The sequence below is a fragment of the Emys orbicularis genome, chromosome 8, assembly GCF_028017835.1.
Source record: "Emys orbicularis isolate rEmyOrb1 chromosome 8, rEmyOrb1.hap1, whole genome shotgun sequence".
Lineage (NCBI taxonomy): Eukaryota > Metazoa > Chordata > Testudines > Emydidae > Emys > Emys orbicularis.
In genome coordinates, this window is record NC_088690.1 from 82,966,083 (window position 1) to 82,992,871 (window position 26,789).

At 39.2% G+C, this 26,789-nt stretch overlaps 1 protein-coding gene across 1 annotated transcript in view; it reads right to left on the minus strand.

Annotated features, from left to right (window-relative positions):
• The window catches only part of DOCK2 (dedicator of cytokinesis 2), a 500,992-nt gene that overhangs the window by 374,889 nt on the left and 99,314 nt on the right, over window positions 1-26,789 (minus strand). The window contains exon 23 of the mRNA XM_065410088.1: window positions 3,178-3,286. Within this exon, the coding sequence (XP_065266160.1) occupies window positions 3,178-3,286 (109 nt within the window). The remainder of the gene's footprint in view (window positions 1-3,177; window positions 3,287-26,789) is intronic.

The window sequence follows — 26,789 nt, forward strand, 5'->3', positions numbered from 1 at the left end:
ACTTTAATCCAGAGATCTCAATCTAACAAGCTTGAATACACAGAAACTAAATGCTATGCAATACAGATATTAAGATATTATAAGAACATAAGAACGGTCATACTGGGTCAGACCAAAGGTCCATCAAGCCCAGTATCCTGTCCTCTGACAGTGGCCAATGGCAGGTGCCCCAAAGGGAATGAACAGACAGGTTATCATCAAGTGATCCAAGCCCTGTCACCCAATCCCAGCTTCTGGCAAACAGGATAGGGACACCATTCCTGCCCATCCTGGCTAATAGCCATTGATGGACCTATCTTCCATGAATCTATCTAGCTCCCTTTTGAACCCCGTTATAGTATTGGCCCTCACAATGCCCTCTGGCAAGGAGTTCCAGAGGTTGACAGTGCGTTGTGTGAAAAAATACTTTCTGGTGTTTGTTTTAAACCTGCTACCTATTAATTTCATTTGGTGGCCCCTTGTTCTTGTATTATGAGAAGGAGTAAATAACACTTCCTTATTTATTTTCTCTATACCACTCATGATTTTATAGACCTCTATCATATCTCCCCTTAGTCACCTCTTTTCCAAGCTGAAAAGTCCCAGTCTTATTAATCTCTCCTCATACGGAAGCCGTTCTATACCCCTAATCATTTTTGTTGCCCTTTTCTGAACCTTTTCCAATTCCAATATATCTTTTTTGAGATGGGGCAACCACATCCGCATGCAGTATTCAAGATGTGGGCGTACCATGGATTTATATTGAGGCAATGTGATATTTTCTGTCTTATTATCTATCCCTTTATTGATGATTCACAACATTTTGTTCGCTTTTTTGACTGCCGCTGCACATTGAGTGGATGATTTCAGAGAACTATCCACAATGACTCCAAGATCTCTCTCGAGTGGTAACAGCTAATTTAGACCCCATCATTGTATATGTATAGTTAGGATTATGTTTTCCAATGTGCATTACTTTGCATTTATCAACATTAAATTTCATCTGCCATTTTGTTGCCCAGTCACCCAGTTTTGTGAGATCCTTTTGTAGCTCTTTGTGGTCTGCCTGGGATTTAACTATCTTGAGTAGTTTTGTATCATCTGCAAATTTTGCCACCTCACTGTTACCCCTTTTTCCAGATCGTTTATGAATATGTTAAATAGGACTGGGCCCAGTACAGATCCCTGCAGGACACCACTATTTACCTCTCTCCATTCTGAAAACTGACCATTTATTCCTACCCTTTGTTTCCTATCTTTTAACCAGTTACCAATCCATGAGAGAACCTTCCCTCTTATCCCATGATTGCTTATTTTGCTTAAGAGCCTTTGGTGAGGGACCTTGTCAAAGGTTTTTTAAAATCTAAATACACTATATCCACTGGATCTCCTTTGTCTGCATGTCTGTTGACCCCCTCAAAGAATTCTAGTAGATTGGTGAGGCATGACTTCCCTTTACAAAAACCATGTTGACTATTTCCCAACAAATTATGTTCATCCATGTGTCTGACAATTTTGTTTGTTACGATAGTTTCAACCAATTTGCCGGATACTGAAGTGAGGCTTACCGGCCTGCAGTTGCCAGGGTCACCTCTGGAGCCCTTTTTAAAAATTGGCGTCACATTAGCTATCCTCCAGTAATTTGGTACAAAAGCGGATTTAAATTGTAGGTTACAGATGACAGTTAGTAGTCCTGCAATTTCACATTTGAGTTCCTTCCAAACTCTTGGGTGAATACCATGAGGTCCTGGAGACTTATTACTGTTTAGTTTATCGATTTGTTCCAAAACCTCCTCTAATGACACCTCAGTTTGGGACAGTTCCTCAGATCTGTCACCCAAAAAGAATGGCTCAGGTTTGGGAATCTCCCTCATATTCTAACATTAACAGTGTGTTATAAGAGGACAACCCATTACACTATGTAGTGCTGAAGTACGATTACACTGAATAGTTCTGGATACTGCTTTGTTGCAAAGATTTTTTTAGAATCCAAAAAGTATCCTGCTTCTAATGCAATTTGTTCCAAATACTTAGCCTGCTCCTGGCAAATCATCTATACATTTGTCATATAAGGTACAGAACATCCTGAATTCCTTTCAAACATGTTAACATTATTGGAAGCATGTTGTTATTCAGGTGAAAACAGATTTATGTTTTTAGTTCCTTTATAGCTCTGTGCTCTTCTAAGGAAAGCGTCAGGGGAAATGTAACTCCAAAAGGATCATTGAAATGAATCAAATACAGCCGCAATTTTTCTCTGCTTAGTCTTCCATTTCCACTGTATTTTAAATCAAAGATACCAAAACAGAGAACTAAGCAAAACAAAAAAAATCAAACTCAACAGTATGAAGAATGGGGCATTAAAGGGTTCATAAAATGCTAATGTTACCATCCTGCCTGAAAACAAATATATCCTCCTATAAGATCACACTTAAACTTCAGATTTTTGTTGCTACTAGGGGCATATTAATTTATAATTTATGCAGAGTAGGATATATCTTAGTAAACCCCTCTCTTCCTGATTTTCTTGCAAGTACTTTATGTTTATTCACAGCTGCGAGTCTCTGTGGATGATAAAGAGTCACAGACATTTACGTGACTGCAAAGCCTTCAACATATAGTTAGTTGTTTCTGCTGTCTAGATAACTCATTGTAAAAGCTCAGATACCAAAATGTCTATTTTTAAATTGAGACACACAAGGTAAGTAAGACATTATCTTATTGGACCAATGTCTGTTGTTGGATGGTACAAGCTTTTTGAGTTAGAGAGCTCTTTCTCAGGTCTGGGAAAGGAAATCAGAGTGTCTGGGCTAACTGTGAGTTGGGACAGATTGTTTAATTAATATGCTTGAGTCACCACCTTAAGGATCTCTGGCTTGCATTTTCCTAAGGGTTAGGTATTCTATTCCCATTGAAATTCAAGAGGAATTGGGGGCACCTCCTATAGCATCGTTGGAAAATCCCAGCATCTGGGTTTTAGCTATTTAACCAGCTACCTTCTTTAAAGGTATACAAACCATGTGCCTTCCTCTAAACTTGTCAACCTTGGACTTCAAAGTAATTAAACAAACTGTCCAACTTTGCTCTGCCAGTTAAGAAGGAATAGATATGTAATGGGTAAAGAATAAATAATCTAAATGTATCATCACCACTCCAATGTCAATAAACAAGACATATTGTTGTTTCTGAAGTACCAACCTGCAACAAAATGGTAGTTTTATACTGGCTTTTCATAAGGTTGTTGATGGATTCAAAGAGTCTCCTCATAGATTCCTCAAATTCTGTTTGTTCTTTTCCTTCATATAACCTGTATAAAGATAAATTCATGTTATAGCTTTAGCAGCATAAACTGCCATACCCATAACCATTCCCAATCCAATGTTAATTGAAAATTAAAATACATAGAAGGTGACACAATAATAGGTACATAGATATTTCACCCATTGTATGTACCCAAAGTCCATTGTTCCAAGGAGAGTTTTTCAGCTTTACACAACATAATAAAGTTTTCTGATTTTTTCTTGTAAAAGGCTTTAGGGAATAAAACTTTCTGGTGCTAAAGACATAAATAATCTCACCTGACAAGTGGGTTTGAGAACAAACAGTTATAATTTTACTTTAAAAGTGACTAAAATGACAAGAAGTTTCGCAATATATTTTTCCTTTCAATTTATCTTTGATGGGAGAAAATTGTAGCATGTTGGAGGCTGCAGTTTCAAGCATTAATACTGCACTGGTGAATTACTGCAGCTTCATCTTTTCAAGGTGCTATGTATTCTCCATGTTGGTCTTCAATTAGGTTGGTGGTATTTAACACCATATGTAGCCTACACCTATAAATGATTTTTGTCACAGTTTGGTATCTTATAAGACCCACCTATATCACCAAATAGAAATGTAATCAAACAGTGCCAACTAATCAGAATTCAAGACCATTATTTATTAGCCACTGTTACACATTTTGAAGACCACAATTTGCTAGAAAACGTGTGTGAAAGTGTAGTGTGCTTTTCTTTTGAAGTTGATTTTCCCAGTTAAGATTCTCTCTGACCAAACAGCATAACAGCTTCATTCCACAAAGGCCTCAGCACAGCCTGTTTAGTAGTAATAACCAAATATGTAAGTTTTAAATCATCCAAGTGCCCAAATATTTTCCCAAAGTCTTCTTACAGATGGTCATCTTGAATCCATTTTGATCATCAATAGATCCTAATTTTGGCATGGGCTGAATATTCTGCCCAAAATGTCCTTTCCCATGCATAATGATGCTTCTGTTTCCAGCTCCATTCAAATCCAGGGAACATGATGATGTACAAAATCATTTACAAAAAGGCAACTGAACTCCTTGAGCCTCCACAAATGTTCAAGCAGATTTTTCAACCTAGTTCTGACATTTTGTCCAGTAAATTGGGACACAGGGCCAAAAATGCATTAGCTATATCATGTTCTCGCTCAAGATAGATATAACCCTAGAACATAGATTTAGAACATGGATGTAACATAGTTTGGTCATGTCGATGCTGGCCTACAAGGCCATTTTAGAACCTGTTTTGTCCCAACCAAATCTAAATAATGGGGGTTAAACATGACTGAAAGGCCTGTCTAGAAGGTACTGTAGTTTCAGCTAAATTTCCAATCAGCACTAATTTTATAGACTGTAAAACCAGTATACCCAACCTTCATAGTAACCAACTCACTATCTAAAAAAACCAAACTAGTAGTAGTATTCGGACAATACAGCAACCACTAGGTAAAGCTACGTAAGGCTGTTTTCAGTCACTCATAACTTCCATCTAAAAAAATTCAACTGTGGAACTGAAATTTTCCAGATTTGATTTCTGTCCAAAACTGGCTTTTTTGTGAAATTTGGTCAAAAGCCAATCAGCAATGATTTTGTATAAAAGCTAAACTTTCTCTTCACAAATAGATTAATTGAAAAACAACAGATTAAGAGATTAAGTCCCTACCATAAACAGCAAGCAGCCTCAAAAAAATAAAACAAGCAAATTTACACAAAAAAGATTACCAGGAAATGAAATCAACAGATAGCAGTGCAAGCAGTATCTTTTTTTAAATGAAATTTCTAGAGAGGTATTTGATCATTTAAATTTCATGGAAGAAATGTGAGTGTAAAAAAAACTAGACATTACCCCTTCCAAAAAACAGTTGTGTGCTGAATAGCTTACTTTCCCTTACATTTATAAGAAGATAATCAGGATTTAGCTGCTGCCCATCATAAGTGGAAAAAATCATGTTTCACCAGTGCTGATGCCATTTAAATCAACAGCCAAACTTCTACTAACTTTCAGATCCATGGAAATCTTCCATTTTCAAATAAATTTTTAAACAGATTATGCTGTAATAAATCTAAATAGAATTGTTCAATAATGTTATAAGACAACATGCATCTGAAGTGTACTTCCACTTTTCACAATCCATGTTCTAGTGACAACAGACAATTATATTAATTCTCATGTCTAGGGAAACTGGATTTGGAACTCTGATCCAAAACCACAGACTTCTATTACTTTTTCTACAAGAATCCTTGCATAGTTGACAGTAGCTCTGGGTCACCTCCTCTGTGGACCAGCAAGTAGAGGACAACATCTCATCTAGAGCTGGATGAAAATTTTATACTAAAACTTTTCTTCAGGAAAAAAAAATGCAGACACCAAAACATTTAACAATTTCTTGTTAATGTCACCACGTTTTCAGTCAAAAAAACAATTTAAAAAAATCAAAATGTTTCATTTTGATATTTTCAAAACAGTTTCTATTATTCAGTCCATTTTGAAACTTTTGAAGTTACCTTTTATTTTTAAAAATTTAAAAACATTAAAAAATGCTCAACATCTAAACTAAACATTTAGTTTAATGGCTAACAGACCATTTCATTTGACAAGAAATGCATTTTTTATCTTTTTACCTTTTTGATTCACCAAAAAAAAAAAAAAATCATTCAGTTTGGCCCAAAAGGATTTTCATTATTATTTTGTTTTTAAGAATCTGTTATTCGCTCAGCTCTAATCCCATCTTCACAATGGTTTACTCTTATGGACTAGACTACTGCCCATTCAGCCCCAATGTACTGAATGTGGCCATTAACTAAGTCATATTTATGAGGCCTTATGAGGTAGTTATTGAAGCATCTATATGCCACACATTGAGAAAAATTGAGGGATAGTTAGGCCTGGATTTTCAAAGACATATAAAGAAGCTAGGCACCCAATTCCCAATGAATTTCATTGAGTTTTAGGTTTTTAACCATTAGACTTCTTTAAAAATGCTAGCCTACATGACTTTCCTTCAGTCACAGTGGAGTCAATCGGGAAATCCAGACAACAGTACCATACCTCTGTGTATATGAACAAGCCCGAAAACATAATTGAGGTTGCTATTGGCAGTCTTGAAGTGCCTCACGCGTTAAAGCATTACATCCTTTAGGAAGGTGAAATAATCAGCAGATCATAATTGTGAAGCTTATATTTTCGCAGTTAACATTCTGCTATCCACGCAAATAATAATGCTGCTTACATGTATTATATTAAAAGCATTGGTAGTAAAGCACAAACAGTTTTAACATCCCCCATATGGTGTATTTAATAACATAATGCAGCCTTTTACGTATGAGTAACAAACATTTTAAATTAAAGTATAGAGTTCAAGATCTAAGGAGAATTCTGCTAAGCTAGCTGCAGGAAATCTACAGGCAAGAAGTTCAGTCTTACAACAATTCACACTGGTAGCAGAAATGGATTCTTCAAGGTAAAAAAATATTTGCAATAATCACAGCATGGGCAGCATAGCCACCTCAACAGAGACTGAGCATCAATAAGAAGGTCTATGTGCAAAAAATTGTTTGCTAGGAAAGCATGCAGCAACTTCCACTTATGTTCATCTAAGAGTTAGCCATATTGTATAGCAAGGGCTGAGATTTTGCTAGATAACAAGAGAATAGTTTGTATTTAGTTATTGGCACAAGACTAGTTTAACCCATTTGTTTCTGGAAACAAGCTTCTCTCTATGCAGCTGTCTTCAGTGAACAACATTCAACGAAATCACAGGAATGACCTGGAAGCTAAGCTAGACCACTTAAGAGCTGCTTTCTTTTCAGGCTGTTCAGGCCATTATTATTTGTGCATTCAATATATTTTATTCTACATTGTTCTCTCTTTAACCCAGGAGTTTTGACCATCACCCCCATGATTTGCCCAAATGCTGTCATCATGGCAATGAGCAGCCAAGGTTATGTCTCAAATTTCAATCACTGTAAAATTATCTATAATGCTACTAAATAAACTGCCCATCAGCTAGCTTTTTGAATAGCCCTGTGTTCAGAGAGGTCACTAAGCCAGCTAAGTTCTCTCAAGGCACTTTACAAATATGGGTGAAGTAAGGGTCACAGCACAACTGATTAAAAAGGCAAATGCAGGAAGTGTGATTAAAATCTTAAAAATTACCATCCAAAGTAAACAGTATCACAGCCCTTTCAGTATTACCTATTTTAATTACACAGAATCCAAAAATATTGTGCTACCCTTTCTGTTTCAATCATTCATCTGCAAATGGAACATAATCTTGGCAAATTTAGACACCTTCATAACACCCACCCCATATATTACTAACTCTAGATACAAGAATGGCCTGGGAACCTTTCAGAAAACTTTTTTTATGACCAGAAACTGCTCTGCCTATGGATCAAAACATTTGACTACACCAATGCTGGATTTTTAGAGTGAAGGTAAAATGGGCACATCATAAAGCCACAATGCAGCCATGTTCTAGGATTAGAACTTGAATAGCAGGGCAGAACAGAGGTGCATGAATTAGAGAAGTTATTTAAGGAACTTAAAATGATATCTGCCTCTCCTATATTTAGATAAAGCCATAATTACTAATATTTTTTAAACTAAGTTGACTGAATTTATTTCAACTCTTGGAAGTTGTTCTTTTCCTTTGTGGGCTAGATTGCAAAAGTACACCATGGCTCCCACGGTTAACTACATGAGCCTAATGGAGGAAGAACAGATTTACGGCCACTGAGAGCTCTTGAGCGTGTGCCTTCTTAAAACAACTTGGCGAAAACCCAATAGTGACTAGTAAATTTGAGCCATAAATAAAGCAGAAAAACATTTGAAGGAGAGAAATAGTACTTAAAGACAAGATAAAGCTGAAGAGAGATGTTTTGGCATCACAATCCTCAGACCCTCAGATGATAAAGCGGGAATCTCAGTGCCAGATTCTCCACTGAGATCTGACCCATTTGCATTGGATAACGGTCATGGTTTTTTTCATACTAAATTGAAACATTATAACCTGACCCCCTGCCCTCACCCCAGTGGCTCCCAGATCTGCTATGCAAAAGGCAAAAAACCCATCCTGCTTTAGCCAATCTGGCTGTGAGGGGACAATTCCTTCCCAGCCCCCAAAGAGAAGGGCAGAGTAGCATAATGCACATAGTGGGGCATGAGAAAACCGGTCCTTTTGCAAATTTCCAGGGTGGGTAGATGCTGCCAATCCAATCCAATCAAGAGAGGGTTTTTCTGGGACTGCATAGGGTATAAATACCCCACTACCACAACTCTTTCAGCCAGCAGGAAGGGCAGTCCCCACCCCCTGATCTGGTCAAGCTGCTTCCTGCTCTTCTCCCCTCACCTTCTCCATCCCTGTAAAGAACATAAGAATGGCTGAAAGAGTCAGAGCAAAGGTCCATCTAGCCCAGTATCCTGTCTTCCAACAGTGGCCAATGCCAGGTGCCCCAGAAGGAATGAACAGAACGGATATCATCAAGTGATCCTTTTCCTGTCGTTCATTCCCAGCTTCTGGCAAAACTTCCCTCCTTCCCCTCTTAAAGGGGGTCAGGTCACCTTTAAGGGGGAGGGGGGACCTTTTTCTCCAGAAAGCCAAACAAAGACTCACCCCATGGATTCTGTGGTGAGCATAACCTAATCAAATCAATGAGCCAAACTCGTACCTGATATATTTCAGCTAATGGAGTTCTTTCAAGGAGCTTAAGGAAGTTAAGTAGCCATTCCCATTAATTTTCAAAATCAACCATTCAAAAATCCTACCCATTGACTTTAAGTAGAGTTACACCAGCAAATTTTGATCTAAGCATCGCATATTCACTGCTTATGTGCCAAAGCTAGGTGTGCCCATAAGAGACCCTCAATACTCAATGGCAGAAAGCCCACTATACTGTAACTCATATCAGGCCTGACACACAAAAAGACACATACCCTGGCCATGACATTAGGGCTATGGAGGAGAGAAGCAGTTATCCCATAAGAGACTGAGTGAATTGACAGCTTTCAAAATAAGTCACAAAGGCTTTCCAGATGGACAATTTTTCAATCTTCCTTGCTCCTATACCATATTTTACATGGAAGTGCACAGCGTTAGCTAGCTATACTTTTCCTAATACTTAGTAGACTATCTATGTTTTATATTCAAGTTCACCTTTCTTACATTATTGCCCCTTGAGACACAAATGTCACCCACCTGTCAAATTTCAGGTGCCTCTTTCAAAGCATGGGGGAACAAGAATTTCTTTAAAAGATCACCAGAATTTACCATGGCTAAAATGTATTTTCAGGCTAAACTCGTTATTGGAAATGGCTGAACTGTTTTGGCTGAAATTTCCCCCCCAAAGAGTTTAGCCCGAGGCAGATATCCGGCATGGAAAATTTCAGCCCAAATAGTTAGTTTGCCAAAGTTATAAGCAACTGAAAACAAATTCTTATAAGAGAAAGTGTCAGGCATCTTTAATAGTGGGTGTTGCCAGCTCCTACACGGCTTATAAAAAAGAGGAGCAAGTAGATCATGAGAGGGGAAGAAAAAGAGGTAGGGGAAACAAAATGGTATTATGTCAATCTCAAGCTCAACTGGTTAGGTATGCTGATCTCAGATCAGATGTGGAGCAATATTTTGATAGACTAAATTTTGGCATTTTCCCTGATTTGTGTCATCTACTATAAGTGAAATTCTGCATTTAAGTTGCCTTTGATAGTACATCAGATAGATTTGTTTTGCCAGTGTCTCAGGATGATCCTTCTGGCAGAAATCAAAATTATCAGGCGTCATCCGAACATAGGCCCGGTCAGAAAGAGGTCTTCTCTGAAACAGAAAATGGTTTGCAAAACCTGAAACTTTCAGAAAGCCTTTCCACCCCACCCCATCTGCCCATGACAACACATGGAAGCGCTGAAATGCAAATAGGTTTGGAATTAATTTCTGTCTCTGCTTTGTCCAACAAATCAGATGAATGTGTTAGCAATGAAGAGTATGATACGATTACTGCTAGTAAAGTTAAGATGGAAACTACAGTCTAGTAGTATTCATTTAGATCTGTACGTGGAAGTCAGATGCTAAATGATCTTAATTATAAAAATTTCCTTGTTAAATTACTAAACCTTTTTTTGCCTTTTGGAAATATTATTGAGAACATGTTGTCTTAAATTTGGCAGTTGTTTATGTTCACATTTGGCACTTGAGTTTTTCTGTGAAAAGTAGTTTGACTTAAGATTGAACTGTGATGGAGTTTTTGATCAGAAACCAGCACCCGTGACAGTGAGTGCCTTCGTGTCACATAGGATTTATGTTCATAGAGAACTTAAAACTTCACTGAACCAAATATATTATAACAAATATAATTGTAACTGTTTTGATGGCTAAACTGAAGTCTGAGGTCATGTCCAGCATGCCAATGGTGATGTTACATCATAGGCTGACAGTTGTCAAATACTAAATGCATATTTACACTTACCAGAGATCAACACTGCAGCGATCGATGCACCGGGGGTCAATTTAGTGGGTCTAGTGAAGACCCGCTAAATTGACTGCAGATCGCTCTCCCATCGACTCCGATACTCCACCAGAACAAGAAGCGTAAGGTAAGTCAACGGGAGAGTGTCTCCCATTGACCCAGCATGGTGTAGACACTGCAGTAAGTCAATCTAAGGTACGTCGACTCCAGCTACATTATTCGTGTAGCCGGAGTTGAGTAACTTAGGTCAACTTGCCCCCGTAGTGTAGACAAAGCCTAAGTAAGGGGCACCAGTTAGACAGACACACTCAGAACTGGAGGTTGGCATAGGTGTTGCTGGAGCCCTAAGCATAAGTAATAGTATGAACCAAAGGCTGTGAACGAGAGTAGACCTGGCTTTGACAGACTAGCTAACCAAGTAAGCACATTCCTGACTGGAGAAGACAGTACAAAAACACACGGATCTCTCAAGTAACTAACTATGTAAACACATTGTTGAGAGATGGTACAAGAGCATATCAACCACTCATAAAATAAGGATGGGATTACGGGATAATGGATGAGGATGTTTTGTTCTAACCAGCAGGCACAAGGATAAGGATGGTAACGAACAATATCTGGCGTGTAATACATAACATGTTCGTATCAATGTATAGAAGGAGAATTCTACGAGGGGATTTTGTACTCGCCGAGGGGACAACATACTGGTGTACAAGTGAGCTGGTACCATTGTTGTAGGCATACATGTGTTAGTGTACCCGTAACCATTGAGCCAGGGCGCTAGTACTGTGCTTTGTCAACAATAAACCTGGCTGAGTTTCTTTACCTCTGAACTGAGCCTGTGGTCTTTATGAATAACGTCAAGGTCTGCTGAATAGGTAAACTGCATCGGCACTCCAAGAACAGTAACACTGGTGGCAGTAGCAATTTAGCAGCCTTAACACCTCTCTTAGCACTAACAACAGGTGGCAGAGGGATTACGAGAGGGATGGAGGGAAACTGGGAATTGGCATGTGGGAAAGAGACTAGGAACTGGGGGCGGTGAGGGTGGAGGAAGGAGGGAAGATAGATCAGATGAGGAGCCAAAGCAAGAGGGGGGCAGGGAACAGGCAGATTCTGTGCCCACAAGCTCATACTACCCCTCCCGGAGCTGGAATAGAACCCAAGATACCAGAGTCCCTCCATTCCACTACTGTGAGCAAATATTGTGAAACCCAGTGGCAAGGCGTCCCATTCCCCTCTAGTGCTGATCTACAATTGCTATTAGCTCTAGTGGCAGAGGTTTGCACAGACTACCTTAATTCTGGCATTTTCTAACTTTTTGAATGCTTGACTTTGCAACTTAAATATTCTTTTAACTTTGTATTTATGATAGAAAATATTTTATTATAACTGTATGTCTGTTACCTAGCCCAACACATCACATCCCCAAATTTTAGGTATTTATATTTTCTACTTAAAAAAAAACTGTACAATGCAAATAATCCAGATGTCTCAGTCAGTATCCAAAGCCATCAATAACTGATGGTTCAGGTAAGATGCAGCCCTCCATACTTCAAAGCATGTTCTGTTTTTACAAAGGAGAATGGCACAGGTGTGGGAAGGCAAGTTTGGAAGCTTGAAAGGAATTAACCAATTTAGCTGAAATGCTCCAGCACTGAGCCTCTGCATTTAATAGCTTTAGCTAGGCGAGTTTAGCTGCCCTGCTCCACACCCCTCCTACTTTTATTGGATACTCCCAATGTAATTCCTAACCATGTCCCCCTGCTCCCTACTCCCCCATTATCCAAACATCTCTTTTCTCAAAACACCCATGTCGAACATTAGCTGAGATATTAAACTCCTTCAGATAACAGAGTTAAGGATAAGGGAAGTTGCTCATGAGGAGGAATACATATGTATTATATATACACAAGATATATATACACACTAGTATTTTAACCTTTGTTCTTTACTAGGAAATCCCAATGGGAAAAAAAAAATCTGTACCAACGGAGAAATTAATATAAAGGACAGCAAACCAGTTTCCATCCCTGCAGTAATGCTAGTTTTAAAAAGATTATTTGGTGCTGAAGTAGTACTAGTAAATGATGCACTCAACCAGACCAAAGACTTGGGTTTGTCACATCTGAAAGATTAATGCAGATCTGAGCACTGATGGCTATTAAAGACCTTGTGACATTCTCTTTAGAGGGTATTAAACCTGGCATTGTTGCTAGATTCACACTTCTCAATTGCAGTCTAACATTTTGCAGGTTCAGATGGCTACCAGTGAATGTTTTCAGTTTTTATAACGAATTAATGTGAAGAGCACATCTGCTCCTTTCTTTCCCCCCCAGGGGCTGTAATTCAGTGACAGGTGAAGTGATCCATATACATCCGTCCCTCACCTACTCCACAGGCTTCTTGCAAAATTTAGTTTTCGGAAAACATTTTAAGATTCCCAGGTGCTAGACATGCACATTGTTGCAGTTACTATTCAAGAGTTAAGCAAAATCGTTCAAATCATTTTACGACTGGGTGAATAAAATATCATGCCTTTAAGCAGAGTGAGGCTGTGGAATTTCCCTGCACCAGAACTGATGCTGGGAGCAAAGGAAGGGCAGGTCTACACTTACTTCCTGGTCCGGCCATAAGCAATCGATCTTCTGGGATCGATTTATCGCGTCTTGTCTAGACGCGATAAATCGATCCCGGAAATGCTCGCCATCGATGCCGGTACTCCAGCTCGGCGAGAGGAGTACGCGGCATCGACGGGGGAGCCTGCCTGCCGCGTCTGGACCCGCAGTAAGTTCGAACTAAGGTACTTCGAATTCAGCTACGTTATTAACGTAGCTGAATTTGCGTACCTTAGTTCGAAGTGGGGGGTTAGTGTGGGCCAGGCCGAAGAAGCCAAGGTAGACAGCTAGAAAGTAGCACAAGACAGATTGTAGAGACTATGTAAAGTTCTATACTGCTAGACTTCCTAGACACTACAGTGCTAATAAGCAATGGTCACAAACACCACCCTACTGACCTACTGACCGCTATACTTACCTACATGGCTCCAGCTTTCATCCAGACCACATCACACGATCCATTGTCTACAGCCAAGCTCTAAGATAGAACTGCATTTGCTCCAATCCCTCAGACAGAGACAAACACCTACAGAATCTCTATCAAGCGTTCTTAAAACTGCAATACCCAGCAGGTGAGATGAAGAAACAGATTGACAGAGCCAGAAGGGTACCGAGAAGTCATCTACTACAAGACAGGTCCAACAAAGAAAGTAACAGAACGCCACTAGCCATCACCTACAGCCCCCAACTAAAACCTCTCCAGCGCATCATCAAGGATCTACAACCTATCCTGAAGGACGATCCCTCACTCTCACAGACCTTGGGAGACAGACCAGTCCTCGCTTACAGACAGTCCCCCAACCTAAAGCAAATACTCACCAGCAACTACACACTGCACAACAAAAACACCAACCCAGGAACCAAACCCTGCTACAAACCCTGGTGCCAACTCTGTCCACCTATCTATTCAAGGGACACCATCATAGGACCTAACCATATCAGCCACACCATCCGGGGCTCATTCACCTGCACATCTACCAATGTGATATATGCCATCATGCGCCAGCAATGCTACACATTGGCCAAACCATGTACATTGGCCAAACCGGACAGTCTCTACGCAAAAGAATGAATGGACACAAATCTGACATCAGGAATCATAACATTCAAAAACCAGTAGTAGAACACTTCAATCTCTCTGGTCACTCAATAACAGACCTCAAAGTGGCAATTCTTCAACAACAAAAACTTCAAAAACAGACTCCAATGTGAAGCTGCAGAACTGGAATTAATTTGCAATATAGATACCACCAGATTAGGCCTGAATAAAGACTGGGAGAGGTTGGGTCATTACAAAACCTAAACTTAATTTCCCTAATACTAATTTCTCCTACTGTTACTCACACCTTCTTGTCAACTGTCTGTAATGGGCCACTCTCTTACCACTGCAAAAGTTATTTTTCCTCCCTTGGTATCCTGCTGTTAATTGTTTTCTCTCATTAGACTGACCTAACACTTGGTAAAGCAACCCCCATACTTTCATGTATTTATACCTGCTCCTGTATCTTTTGCTTCATACATCTGATAAAGTAGGTTCTAGCCCACGAAAGCTTATGCCCAAATATATTTGTTAGTCTCTAAGGTGTCACAAGGACTCCTCGGTTTTTTTTGCTGATACAGACTAACACGGCTACCACTGAATACTGCACTGTGTGGAGAGATCCAGGGCAGCCAGCTATTTCAGGTCCCATAGAAAAAAACTGAAGTTTTTGTTTGCTTTACATGGAGGAGTTCTTTATTAATCTCTACTGAACTATGAAGCGACTGTCACAGACACCTGAATTAGGGACATGAACTGAAAAATGAGAGTAGGAGAGTATTACTTATATATCCAAGTTATTCCATTATCTCAAACAAACCTAACAGTAGGGTGAAAACTGCCATACAATTTCTGCATGTAAGATCACAGCTTACTTTGTAGTCTGACAGGAGGTTACTTTTCAGCAAGATGGTTGTCATTAACCATATGCTCAGAAATGCCAAATGTAACTGAAAACTTTTTATTTGTGATGTTATTAGGGGAGCACCACCTAGTTAAAGTTCTCCAAACTGCACCATCAGCCATAGGCAACAGTCAGAGGCCCATCAATAACCGGCAACTGCTCTTACTATTCCTTTCTGCTTAGATACTTATAGGTGAATGTATATACCAGATTGCACCCACTGGAGATTTTTGGCTAATGTAGGTTTGCAAAGTGTCCTCACTGGAGTAGATGACTGTCAGAAAACAGTCCCTCAATCACAAATACTTGGACAGGTGTCTCCTGTTACTAAATACTCCAAGACTGGCCCCATATGGCAGTGCGCTCACAAAACTGTATTCCTTACTAGAGGGACAACACTGTATTTTTATGTGTACAATTTCTATCACTTGACCTAGTCACTACACTACATTACATGAACTTGTGATCATAATTGAGGTTTGTATTGTATTGTTCCCTACAATAAAATTGAGGGTTTTTATAAAACATCAAAAATAAATTTCAGTTTATAAGCAGATGCCGCCAAATATTTAAATTTTCTGAAGATTGCAATGAACAAAAATAAAAGCATCTTTTTTCCAGATGCATTTTGGCACCAGCACGAGACACTCCATCTGACTGGAGTTCTGCCACACCAAGTCATTCTTATAACAGAGATCCTCCTCTTGTCTTGATGTTGGAGGTGATGATTGGACTGACATCAAGTTCCTGCCTGCACTACTTTTGCTGCCAGAGGAAAAAGTCAGGCCATTCTGCAAACTGCAGCACAAATGCACAAAACTGCAGAGTTCTACATAATTTGGACCACTGTGTTTAAAGCCACATCCAGAGTTTCTGGATAAAGAAGGTGTTACAACAAGAGAATATTTCCACATATTTCACTAAGAACTTGAGCAAAATTAAACTAAATTATGGAGTCATAAGCCCCGATTACACTTGGGATTAGTTCCATTCAGTTGTCTGCAGCCAGCAACTGACTGAGTTGCACTCTTGCAAACTGGACAAGAGAAGTCATGATTTGCCATTGTGTATATTCACTAGTTTCAAGGGGTTATCAATGCAATGCTTAATCAATGCAATTCACAGGTTCCACTGATAGCTGGAACTGGGAAAAATCCCCAATGTAGAACAAGCCTCTATTCTCCCAATAAGATCTGTTAACATTTGGCAGTCAACTATCAGAACTGAAACTGTCTTAACTACTTCATTTCAGTCCATGCAGTTAAACAAATCAATACCACCTGCACAAAACAGAGGAAAATCTGACAAAAATAATTATTTCTTCTAAAAAAAATATGCAAATGCAAGAATATGGACAGATTCAGTATCTGGTAGATAGAGGCAAATCCTTTAACATCAGTTGACAGTTAAGCTTCAACAGGTCTTCAGAAATGTGTCAAAAAAAGATTCTTCAGTTTCATCAAGACAAGGAAATGAAAAATGAAGTGATCAAGGTACAGTAGGGAAATCTAAATAAAAGAAAGCAGGCAAGGAAATACCTCATGCATAGAAAAAAGGCTGGGGAATTTTAAAAGGGGAGACCACACAAATCCCAAAATAGGAAATATTTAGGTGTACAGGTGCTAAACCTCTGAAAACTGAAATATAATAAACGAGTAGACCTTCCAAGCCGTGGAATATAGAGGGATGATCAAATCACAAACAGATAGGAAAAGTGCACTCATTGAAAGTCAAACTACAGAAAATGGAATTATAATTAGAAACTATGATAGCTATTTCTGCTTTGCGTTATCAAGCAGTAATCATGACTGAAGAGAAAACCAAAAGGATCTTTAGTTAATGGAAAAGTATCACATTTCAGGCCAATAGCTCTCTGCTGAACCCAGAATGCCAATACGTTTGTCAATAAGTCTACTCAAAGTCAAGGTGTTACTTCCCAAAGAGGTATATTTGGAGCCAAACTCAGTCTGACTTTTATGGATGCAATTTGTGCCTAAGAACATGACACCACAAATTTTTCCACGAACAATCAGGTACCATCAACTCCTCAGATTTATGGCCACAATTCAGTTGTGGGTTTTAAAGGCACTTAACAAAATGGGATCTGCCTTTTTGAAGCATGACCCCTTAGGAAGAGGATAGCTATTAGGACAATCTGCTCATATGTTTCAGTAATTATTCTATTTACTGTATGTTACCCAAGAAAGTATTGAAAACAGACACAAGAAAGGAAAAAATGAGAGAAAAGGAATAACAATTCTGCACTTAGTTAAGTCTTCCAGTTACTGTGATGATCCATTTCATACTCTTTAGATTTAACTAAGCTATTGAGTGTCTGAAGTCTGCACTCAGTGAATGAAAAAGGGCCAGCAGAATCACTGATGTGCATCAGAATCTGCTTCCCAACAGTTAAAGTCAAGTCACTTAAGAGAGAAAGACAGGATCAGCCTTTGGAGAAAGGGGGCAGAGATCTGTGATCATGATCAAGGTACTTTTTCTGTGACATCAAATTTTGCAGGCACAACATCTCTAAATATGGAGCATCAAGTGGTGAGGTTGCTGCAAAAATGTGTCACGGTGATTGATTGGCACAATCCCATCACTCCAGAAAGTTATGCTTTAAAAAACGGGTAGAGCTGAAGATTCTAACCTAACTGAATTCATTGAACAGAGCATCCATAAACCCTTGCAATTAAACTTCATAGTTAGTGATTCATTTTACACAACAGTTTCTGTATTCCTTGAAGAAAGCCAAGCACTAAAAATGGCCAAGTTGCAGAGATAATTTTTAAATCTCAAACATCGGAGACACGAGTTATTGACCTTTCAAGGACAAAGAATATCTTAACACAGAGCGAAAACTTTTCCTATCCTTAGCATCACTCCAGTAATATAGGCAAAGCGGCAAAAATTGCTCTGATTGTAGAAGTCAGGACCAAGACCCTCGTATTGTACCCGGCAAAATGCTAGGAACAATTTGGTAGAAGAATGTACGATGCCAAATGTGCTTAAAAAAAAAAGAAAAGAGAGATGCCTGCACAAGGGTTTCAACTAAACCGCACAGCCAGAAAGTGTACTCCACTAGCATGGATTCAGAGGAGGGTTGGCTGGATGAATGATTAAGAGACAAGACGCTATTGCTGAGCCTAATGGATAATACTGTTAATATGATAGTTGTACTAATACCTCTGTATTTAACTGTTATTTCAGCTCCCAAGACCTGGCTTCCTCAATGGGCTCACATTTCTTTAGCTTGGCTTTGAGTTTAGGCTTCAAAACATGGTAATTCTCTACCAAAAACATAAGGCAGCACAGGCTTCCTGGAACTTTGCTCAGATTTGCCAAAATATTAGCAGACTTTGGACAGCATGGCCTTCATTTTATCTTGATACAGGTTTCAACAGGAAAATTTTGCAAAGCCCTAGCAATTAGATCTACATAAACCTGTTTTCAGCTTATTTTTCCCCCAACAAAAAGTTGCACTCTTGAAGCTCAAACTGTACTGTGTATAATGCCATTGCATTTACAAACACTACAACAGTCATCTGTATGATTGCTCCCTGTGTACAAGCGTGCAGTTATGCTTTAAAGAGTTTGTTTCCAGTAAGTACTTAAATCCTTGTTTGTATACTTGATACTTTTCTGCTCTTTTAGACATAGTATACTATTTAATGACCTGACATATCACTAGTGTCTCACAGTACTATTACTACTGTCTTAATTTTACATAACGCACCATGGAATGAAGGTTACCTACCCATAACTGGAGTTCAAGATAAACCTCTGCATATTCACACCTTATGGGAGGAAGGCAGTTGCACTGCAAGCCACCAGAATCTTCTGGGAAGCAGTGTCCATAGGGTCTGCTCATCCCTCCCACTCCCATCCTCAGAAAATTGAAGGTATAAGGGGGGACTCCAATACCATTCAGTTCCTTCTAGTAATTCAGGAATCCCCAACCTAAAACTCCCAAGAAGTGCAAAAGGTGAGGGCATATTGTGAATATGCAGAGGCTCATTTTGAAGATCTCTGCTTACAGGTAAGTAAACATTTCTTCAAGTGGCCTCTGCATGTTCCCACTTATGGGAGTTTAGCCAGCAGTACAAACACCAGGAAGATGGACTGAGGAGTTCTAACTGAATAAGGACAACACAACTGCCAAAATGAGCCTCAGCTTTAGATGCTGAGTCAAGTATGAATCAGTAGTTACCACACTTCTTGCTATTCTTGAATTCATGATGACTAACAATTCCTGAAGGATTGTACCTCCATCAGCTCATCTCAACTGTGAAACCTTTGGACGACTTTTGGACTGTGACGAACTGCCTCCCCTGGTCTCACTCCCATATCTTCAAGGATGTGGATAACTTGCAGATACATCTTAGCATCATGAAGATATCGACAGTTCTAAGAACATGCAAAGTATGTGCCCTGCTCCTTGAGCATAAATGACTTAGGAAAGAGATGGGCTAATTGTCTGAAAGAAGCAGAAAATACTGATGCCTTTTTAGAGTTGTTAGGATGGAGATGCAGACAGAGTAATATCTTATTTAAGGATGTTTCTTATTAGGCTTGTATCTCATTAGCTCTCTCTAGGCTATCAAGAATGACATCTTCACAGAGAACAATTTGACTAGTGTTTAAACACAAGCCTATTAGCTTTATAAGGACAATTCCTTAGTTCATGCTAACAGGTAATACCTCTCTGGTGAGCTAAATGAACCTATTTTTCCATAGTATTCACAATACATCCCAAGTATTGAAATAGATAATTCAATTTCCTTTTCTGCAGCTATCACAGCAAAATAATGACCTCAAACAGCTCTAGCTCTTCATGGAGTAAACCTCTCATTAATAAGGTTATTGCAGAGTAAGGGAAGACTGTCGACCTGTGTATCAGAGATTGAAACAGGGATAACATCCAAACATTTTTGTGCAGAAGTCAAGTTTTTCACTATATCAAAGGCAAGACTAAACTGACACTCTAATGAGGACATTTTCAGATCCACCAACTTGGGAGCTATTCAGATGGGGAATTTTTCAGTTCAGAATTGGTTTGACTGACCAAAGACTTCTGATTTCCAGCAGTACCTTTTAGACCTCGCAGTAACACTCAAAGAGTCCCAGCAATCCAGAGTAAAGCTGTCAGCCAGAGAAACTTCAGACTTGGAGGGGGAGGGGGGGAGGAATTGAACTTCAACTCAAAGGTATGAGATCCAGTAGTTTGGAAAACAGGATTTATCGGTATCATCATATCCAGAGTATGGAATGACAGAACTGCAGTCTCCAACTAATGACAGCAACTTGGTACCAACTTGACCAACATTCAAATGCCCTCCCAATTAAATGGAATTACAGGTCACACATAGAGCAATTCCTGCTCTGGGTGCAGGAGAAGTAATAGGATATTCATGTTGGGTCTTGCTTGTCCTTGGATGAGAACCATACACAAGCACAAGTAAGGGTGCTGGAATAATTTGCATAGTGGGGGTGCTGAGAGCCATTGAACCAAATTGTAAACCCAGTATATAATGGAAACCACTTCAAGCCACAGGGTGCGGAAGCATCCCCAGTTCTAGCACCTATGAGCACAAGTGCATTACCCCTGATGAGACTGGTACTAACCACAGTTGTAGAGAAACAGATAATACAAGATGGAGCCTTGGATAAAGTATTTGTACTGCTGGTTGTGTGAACAGTCTGCTCTAATACCCTGGTATTCCTGGGAAGATGGGACACGGGATCCCACCCTGTAATGATAATGAACATTTTGAACAGAAAGTTTCCCTGACAACTGGCTAGAGCAAGCCCCTCTTTCGCAGTCACACCTCTGTCATGCTGTCCATCAGAATTTAGACAGTTTTGAACTTCATAAGGTGGGGGAAGGGGAGGGGGGTCAGAAGCTTTGCAGGTCAGAGCAATTGCTCTCAGCTCCCAGCTCCAGTACCTTTAGGTGGATCCTCATCTCCCACACATATCAAAAACCTGGGAGTGGATGCAGATTATGGTGAACAATCCCCTTCATCATTTAGGATTCTTACTGTACCAGGCAGGAAGGGGAGAAAGGAAAACCCGAGAGTGCATATTCTTCACCTCTGCAGGACAACCTGGTAAGTCACTGCTGGACTTGCAGTGCCAGCCTTACGTTGACTGGACCCTGAATGAAAGTGTGTCATCATATATGCCATGACTACATCATCTGGCTTTTTCCCCTAATACAGAACAGAAATATTTATTGAACACTTGTGCCTTTTCTGTCTTGTTATTGACATTCTATCATGTCCCTCTAGTTATGGATGAATATCATTGTTAGGATTAATTTTGTTCCAACATTCTTAAATTACTTATTGTCTTTAATTCTGCTAGCCATGGAGTTCTCATTGTGTCCTTTTGCTTCCTTTATCAATTTTCCACAATTCCTAGCTTCTGATTTATATTCATTACAATTACCTTCCCTTTCTTCCATTTGTTTTTTGTTTGTTTGTTTTATAGCTGCTTTCATTTCCCCTCTAAACCATGTTGGTTTTTTTTTTACCCAGTGTAGCCTTCTCTCTCATTTGAGGGATTCTGGATTTTGGGGCATCTAGTAAATATGCTTAAACAATTTCCAATTTTTCACATTTTTTTATTCAGATTATTCTCCCAACTAATTTGTCTCAACTGCTTTTAAAGCGCAATACATATATTACTGGTTTGGAGTTCATTCTGCTTGCACATAGATATTATCCAGTCATGATCACTTGCACCTAGCGATCAGTAATTTTTAGGTCTGTGATTAGTTCAACTTGTAGGTGGAGTGGGAGGGGGAGGTTAGATTCATGTTTATCAGAATGGTTTAGAGTAATACCAGCAGTACAAACTATTAACAGCACTATTAACAGCACTCACTGCATTAGTGATATGCAGCAGCTGTCAAAAATCAAGTGGAGGAAAAATAATCTAGAAGGAAACCAACCACCACCACAGAAGCCAAAAACCAGTATGTTCTAGTGAAATAAATATTGCATCTCAAATATGCGTCCCTTTTCTGTCAGAAGACACAGAACCCTGGCTTATATACTGACTTAATGTCATATGCTTTTCTTTTCAATATTAAACTAAAGGCTTTTGCAAAGCTAGAGGCAGGCAAAAAGCTTTTAGATATTGCAAGGGACATCAAAGCTAAGCAAACACTGATTGGCAGAGAAATATGCAAAAATGTTAGTCTAGCTGAGAAGTGTGATAGAAGTGAAGCACTGAAACGTGAACTGTTAAGGGCAGCAGCCTTTGAACAGTCAGAGCAGTGTTTATGAGGTTTAAGACAACTAAAGGAAAGGGGTTCCCATAGCCAAAATCTTAATGAAAGAAAAAGCTGAGTGGTTTACTAGGAAGATTTATATCTTGTTTTGTTATTTGGCATTTCCAGTGTCTAAGTTCAAACCACAGGTCATAAATTCAATGTTGAAGCAGTACCTAAAGTTTAAATTTTAAAAGATCAAAGAAGAAGGTGATTTGTTGTAGTTGTGTTGGTCCCAGGATATGAACAAGACAAGGTGGGTGAGGTAATATCTTTATTGAACCAACTTCTGTTGGTGGAAGGGACAAGCTACAGAAGTTGGTCCAATAAAAGATATTACGTCACCCATTTTGTTAGCAGAGCAGATTAACAAAGCAGATAGAATTAGTTTGTTTTGGATCCTAGTCCCTGACCATAGGAAATACTGGCTCTGAGTGTGAATGGGACAGCTACCAAAGGGTACATATTAAAAACACTGACATTTGGTTTGTGCCCACACAACAAGGTCAACTAATGACTCAAGATTTTCAGCAGTGGCTGCTATGCAAAAACTCAGTGCTTTAACCACCTTGATATGGATGCCTTTCCTGTAAATTTAGCCATTCAGCCAACAGCTGATTGATTTAAGAGAATCTTTGGGTTTTCTGTTAAACCTCTGATATTTCAATAGAGTGGCACCAATGTAACTGAAATCAAAACTTGGCCCTCTCTCTGTGACTCGTTTGCCTGCGAAAGGGATAAAAAGCTCTCCCCCAGATGACTAAGCAGCCAACTCTAGAAATCATGTTTACATCTGTCTCTTTCCCACACCACTTTCACTATATATTAACATTTTAATTTGCAATCAAGCATCTGTAGCCTCCGAGGAGAGGAAATAAATTATTATAGTGATAGGAATAAATTGTGTGTGTGGGGGGGGGGGGGTGTTAAATAAATTGGTCTCAACTTTAACATCAGCTCAGAAAAAAAATTCTTTTAACACAATGAAGTAGATTACTTTACTTAAGGGAGATGTGATTCTTTTAAGCCCAAATAATCATGCTCCTCCTGAAAAGAAACACCTCCCTCACATCCCCAACACACTTCCTTCTCCTTCATGGGTCAGTTTGGCAATAGGAAACTTGATTAAGAAGAATTCAATTAAAACAGCAGCAGATGGCTGGATAGTACTAAAGGTTGTTTGTGCATTTTGCTCTTGTAAAACTGCAGCCTATTAAACAAAAAATAAACAATTTATGCTTATTGGCCATATAGTCAACAAATCACATTGGTGCGCAACATATTGCACCATCTTGTGTTAGCATTAGTGGCAAAAATACTCAGTGTCTGGTGTGTGACAATTGCCAACTGAGCCAGTACTGGGGATTGAACCAGAAACCTCCAAAGCTGAATGTTTGAGTCTCCACAACCCAAACTAAATACCTAAGCTCTAGAACTAATAGCTGTAACAGACTTAAATCCTCTGTTGATGAGGCACAGAAGCATTCGTTAACACTAGAGCTGGGCAAAACAGAAGTTTCAAAATAAAATACTGAAATTCTAATTCAAAGCCATATATAATATATCGACAGTTGACTCATCTAGACTGCCAGGAGTTCAAGGTTGAGGCTTTTGTCACTGGGAAGGCAATTTTACTAGATTTGTGATAAGTCTCTGAGCGTTCTCTTATACTCATTCCTTTTAAATATCTTTTTATTGTATGATTGCTTGGGGAGATATGAGTGTATCCACAATAAAAAAAAACTCCTACCACTTCCTCCTCCAACAGCTTTAGGTCAATCTATATTTATCCAGGAAAAATAGATTTCCAAAATATACAACCAGTCCCCTCCACCCCCCTCCGACCCCACATACAAACAACATATGGGAGCAATGCAAGATGGGCTGTGTGGCAGAAAATGTTAATATTTGCTCCAAGAAGCAACAGAGAGTCCTGTGGCACCTTTAAGACTAACAGAAGTATTGGGAGCATAAGCTTTCGTGGGTAAGAACCTCACTTCTTCAGATGCAAGTTAATATTTGCTCCATTATTCTTAAAGATTTGGTGTTTGCAGTACAGTTAGCAGGCTAGGCTATGGAGAGTAACTATCGACTAAATGTACTTTTGTTTCTGACAGTTGAATGCTTTAATGCAAGGTCTCACTTCAAGAAGTGACCTTCATGTTTTAGTCTAACATCAGTCATGTTGACTGTTACTGATACATCACTCACTCCTCTTTTCACTGCATGCTAATATATATGCCAGTAATGTTACCAGGAGCTATTTGAGAGTCTGGAGATGTAACTCATTCATTTTTGCAGGAAAAAATTTTGCTCAATGAAAAACATAACATGCTGCATTTAGCATCATTAAATTCTAACATCTGATCCAGGTAGCAGAAAAAGTATCAGGTATGGAGCTGAATGGGTCATTTATTTTTCAGTTTGGGGGCTAAACTGAAAAATAAAAACTCAGTTCAGTTCAATAGGAAACTATTTTTTCTCCCCTCCCCCCCCATTGAAAAAAATCATGTTTTGTTCCACCTCAAACAAGAAGCACTTCCTCTCCCCACCACCACCACTTTTTGTTTAGTTTTGGGTGTAACAAAATGTTTCACTTGACCCAAACAAAAAAATTTCTGTTTTTCATTTCAAGTTGTTTCTGAGTATTTTTCAGCAAATTGACCCAAATTCATGAATAGTTTCAGCATCACAAAAAATGCTTTTTACAGTGAATTTACTATTCAGCGAATTTTTTTTTGCCCACCTCTATTCATTTGTAGAACTCTGCAAATAATTGTTGTCAGTTTGCTTGCATTACCTTCCACCCCCAAAAATTGAATAACTTGTTTCAGACCAACCCAATTGTGTGCGTGTGTGTTTTGGGCTGAACAAAATATTTTCTTTGAACTGAAATGAAACATTTCATTTAATGGGGGGAGGGGGAGGAGAAGTTACATAATTTTTTATATTCAAATAAATTCCTAAACTAAAGTAATTTCGAGTAAAAAAAAAAAAAATCTAAATTTCATTTTAAAAATGTCAAAATGCAACTAAAACTTTGAGAAATTTATTTTTGACTGAAACAATTCAATGTAATTGACAAATTTAAAATGTATTCAGGTCAACCCAAATCTGCATTTGACAAAAAAGGTTCCACCAAAAATTTTCACCCAGCTCTAATTGCATAACTAAAAGATCAATGACAGCAACATGGAAAGAAACTGTTCAGTACTGCAGTAGCAGTACTGCAACTCTTGAATGCTGATATTAAAGATTGTGGGGGAGGGGTTTTTATGGGCTCCATCATTGATTTTACTGAGACTACCTTCCAATGGAAATGGGGCAGAGCTCTTCTTGACCTGCTGCTCACAAACAGGGAAGAATTAGTAGAGGAAGCAAAAGTGGATGGGAACTTGGGAGGCAGTGACCATGAGATGGTCGAGTTCAGGATCCTGACACAAGAAAGTAGAGCAGCAGAATATGGACCCTGGACTTCAGAAAAGCAGACTTTGACTCCCTCAGGGAACTCATGGGCAGGATCCTCTGGGAGAATAACATGAGGGGGAAAGGAGTCCAGGATTTCTGGCTGTATTTTAAAGAATCCTTATTGAGGTTGCAGGAACCAACCATCCCGATGTGTAGAAAGAATAGTAAATATGGCAGGCGACCAGCTTGGCTTAACAGTGAAATCCTTGCTGATCTTAAACACAAAAAAGAAGCTTACAAGAAATGGAAGATTGGACAAATGACCAGGGAGGAGTATAAAAATATTGCTCAGGCATGCAGGAGTGAAATCAGAAAGGCCAAATCACACTTGGAGTTGCAGCTAGCAAGAGATGTTAAGAGTAACAAGAAGGGTTTCTTCAGGTATGTTAGCAACAAGAATAAAGTCAAGGAAAGTGTGGGCCCCTTACTGAATGAGGGAGGCAACCTAGTGACAGAGGATGTGGAAAAAGCTAATGTACTCAATGCTTTTTTTGCCTCTGTCTTCATGAACAAGGTCAGCTCCCAGACTACTGCACTAGGAAGCACAGCATAGGGAGGAAGTGACCAGCCCTCTGTGGAGAAGGAAGTGGTTCAGGACTATTTAGAAAAGCTGGACCAAGCACAAGTCCATGGGGCTGGATGCATGGCATCATAGGGTGCTAAAGGAGTTGGCGGATGTGATTGCAGAGCCATTGGCCATTATCTTTGAAAACCCATGGCGATCGGGGGAGGTCCCGGAT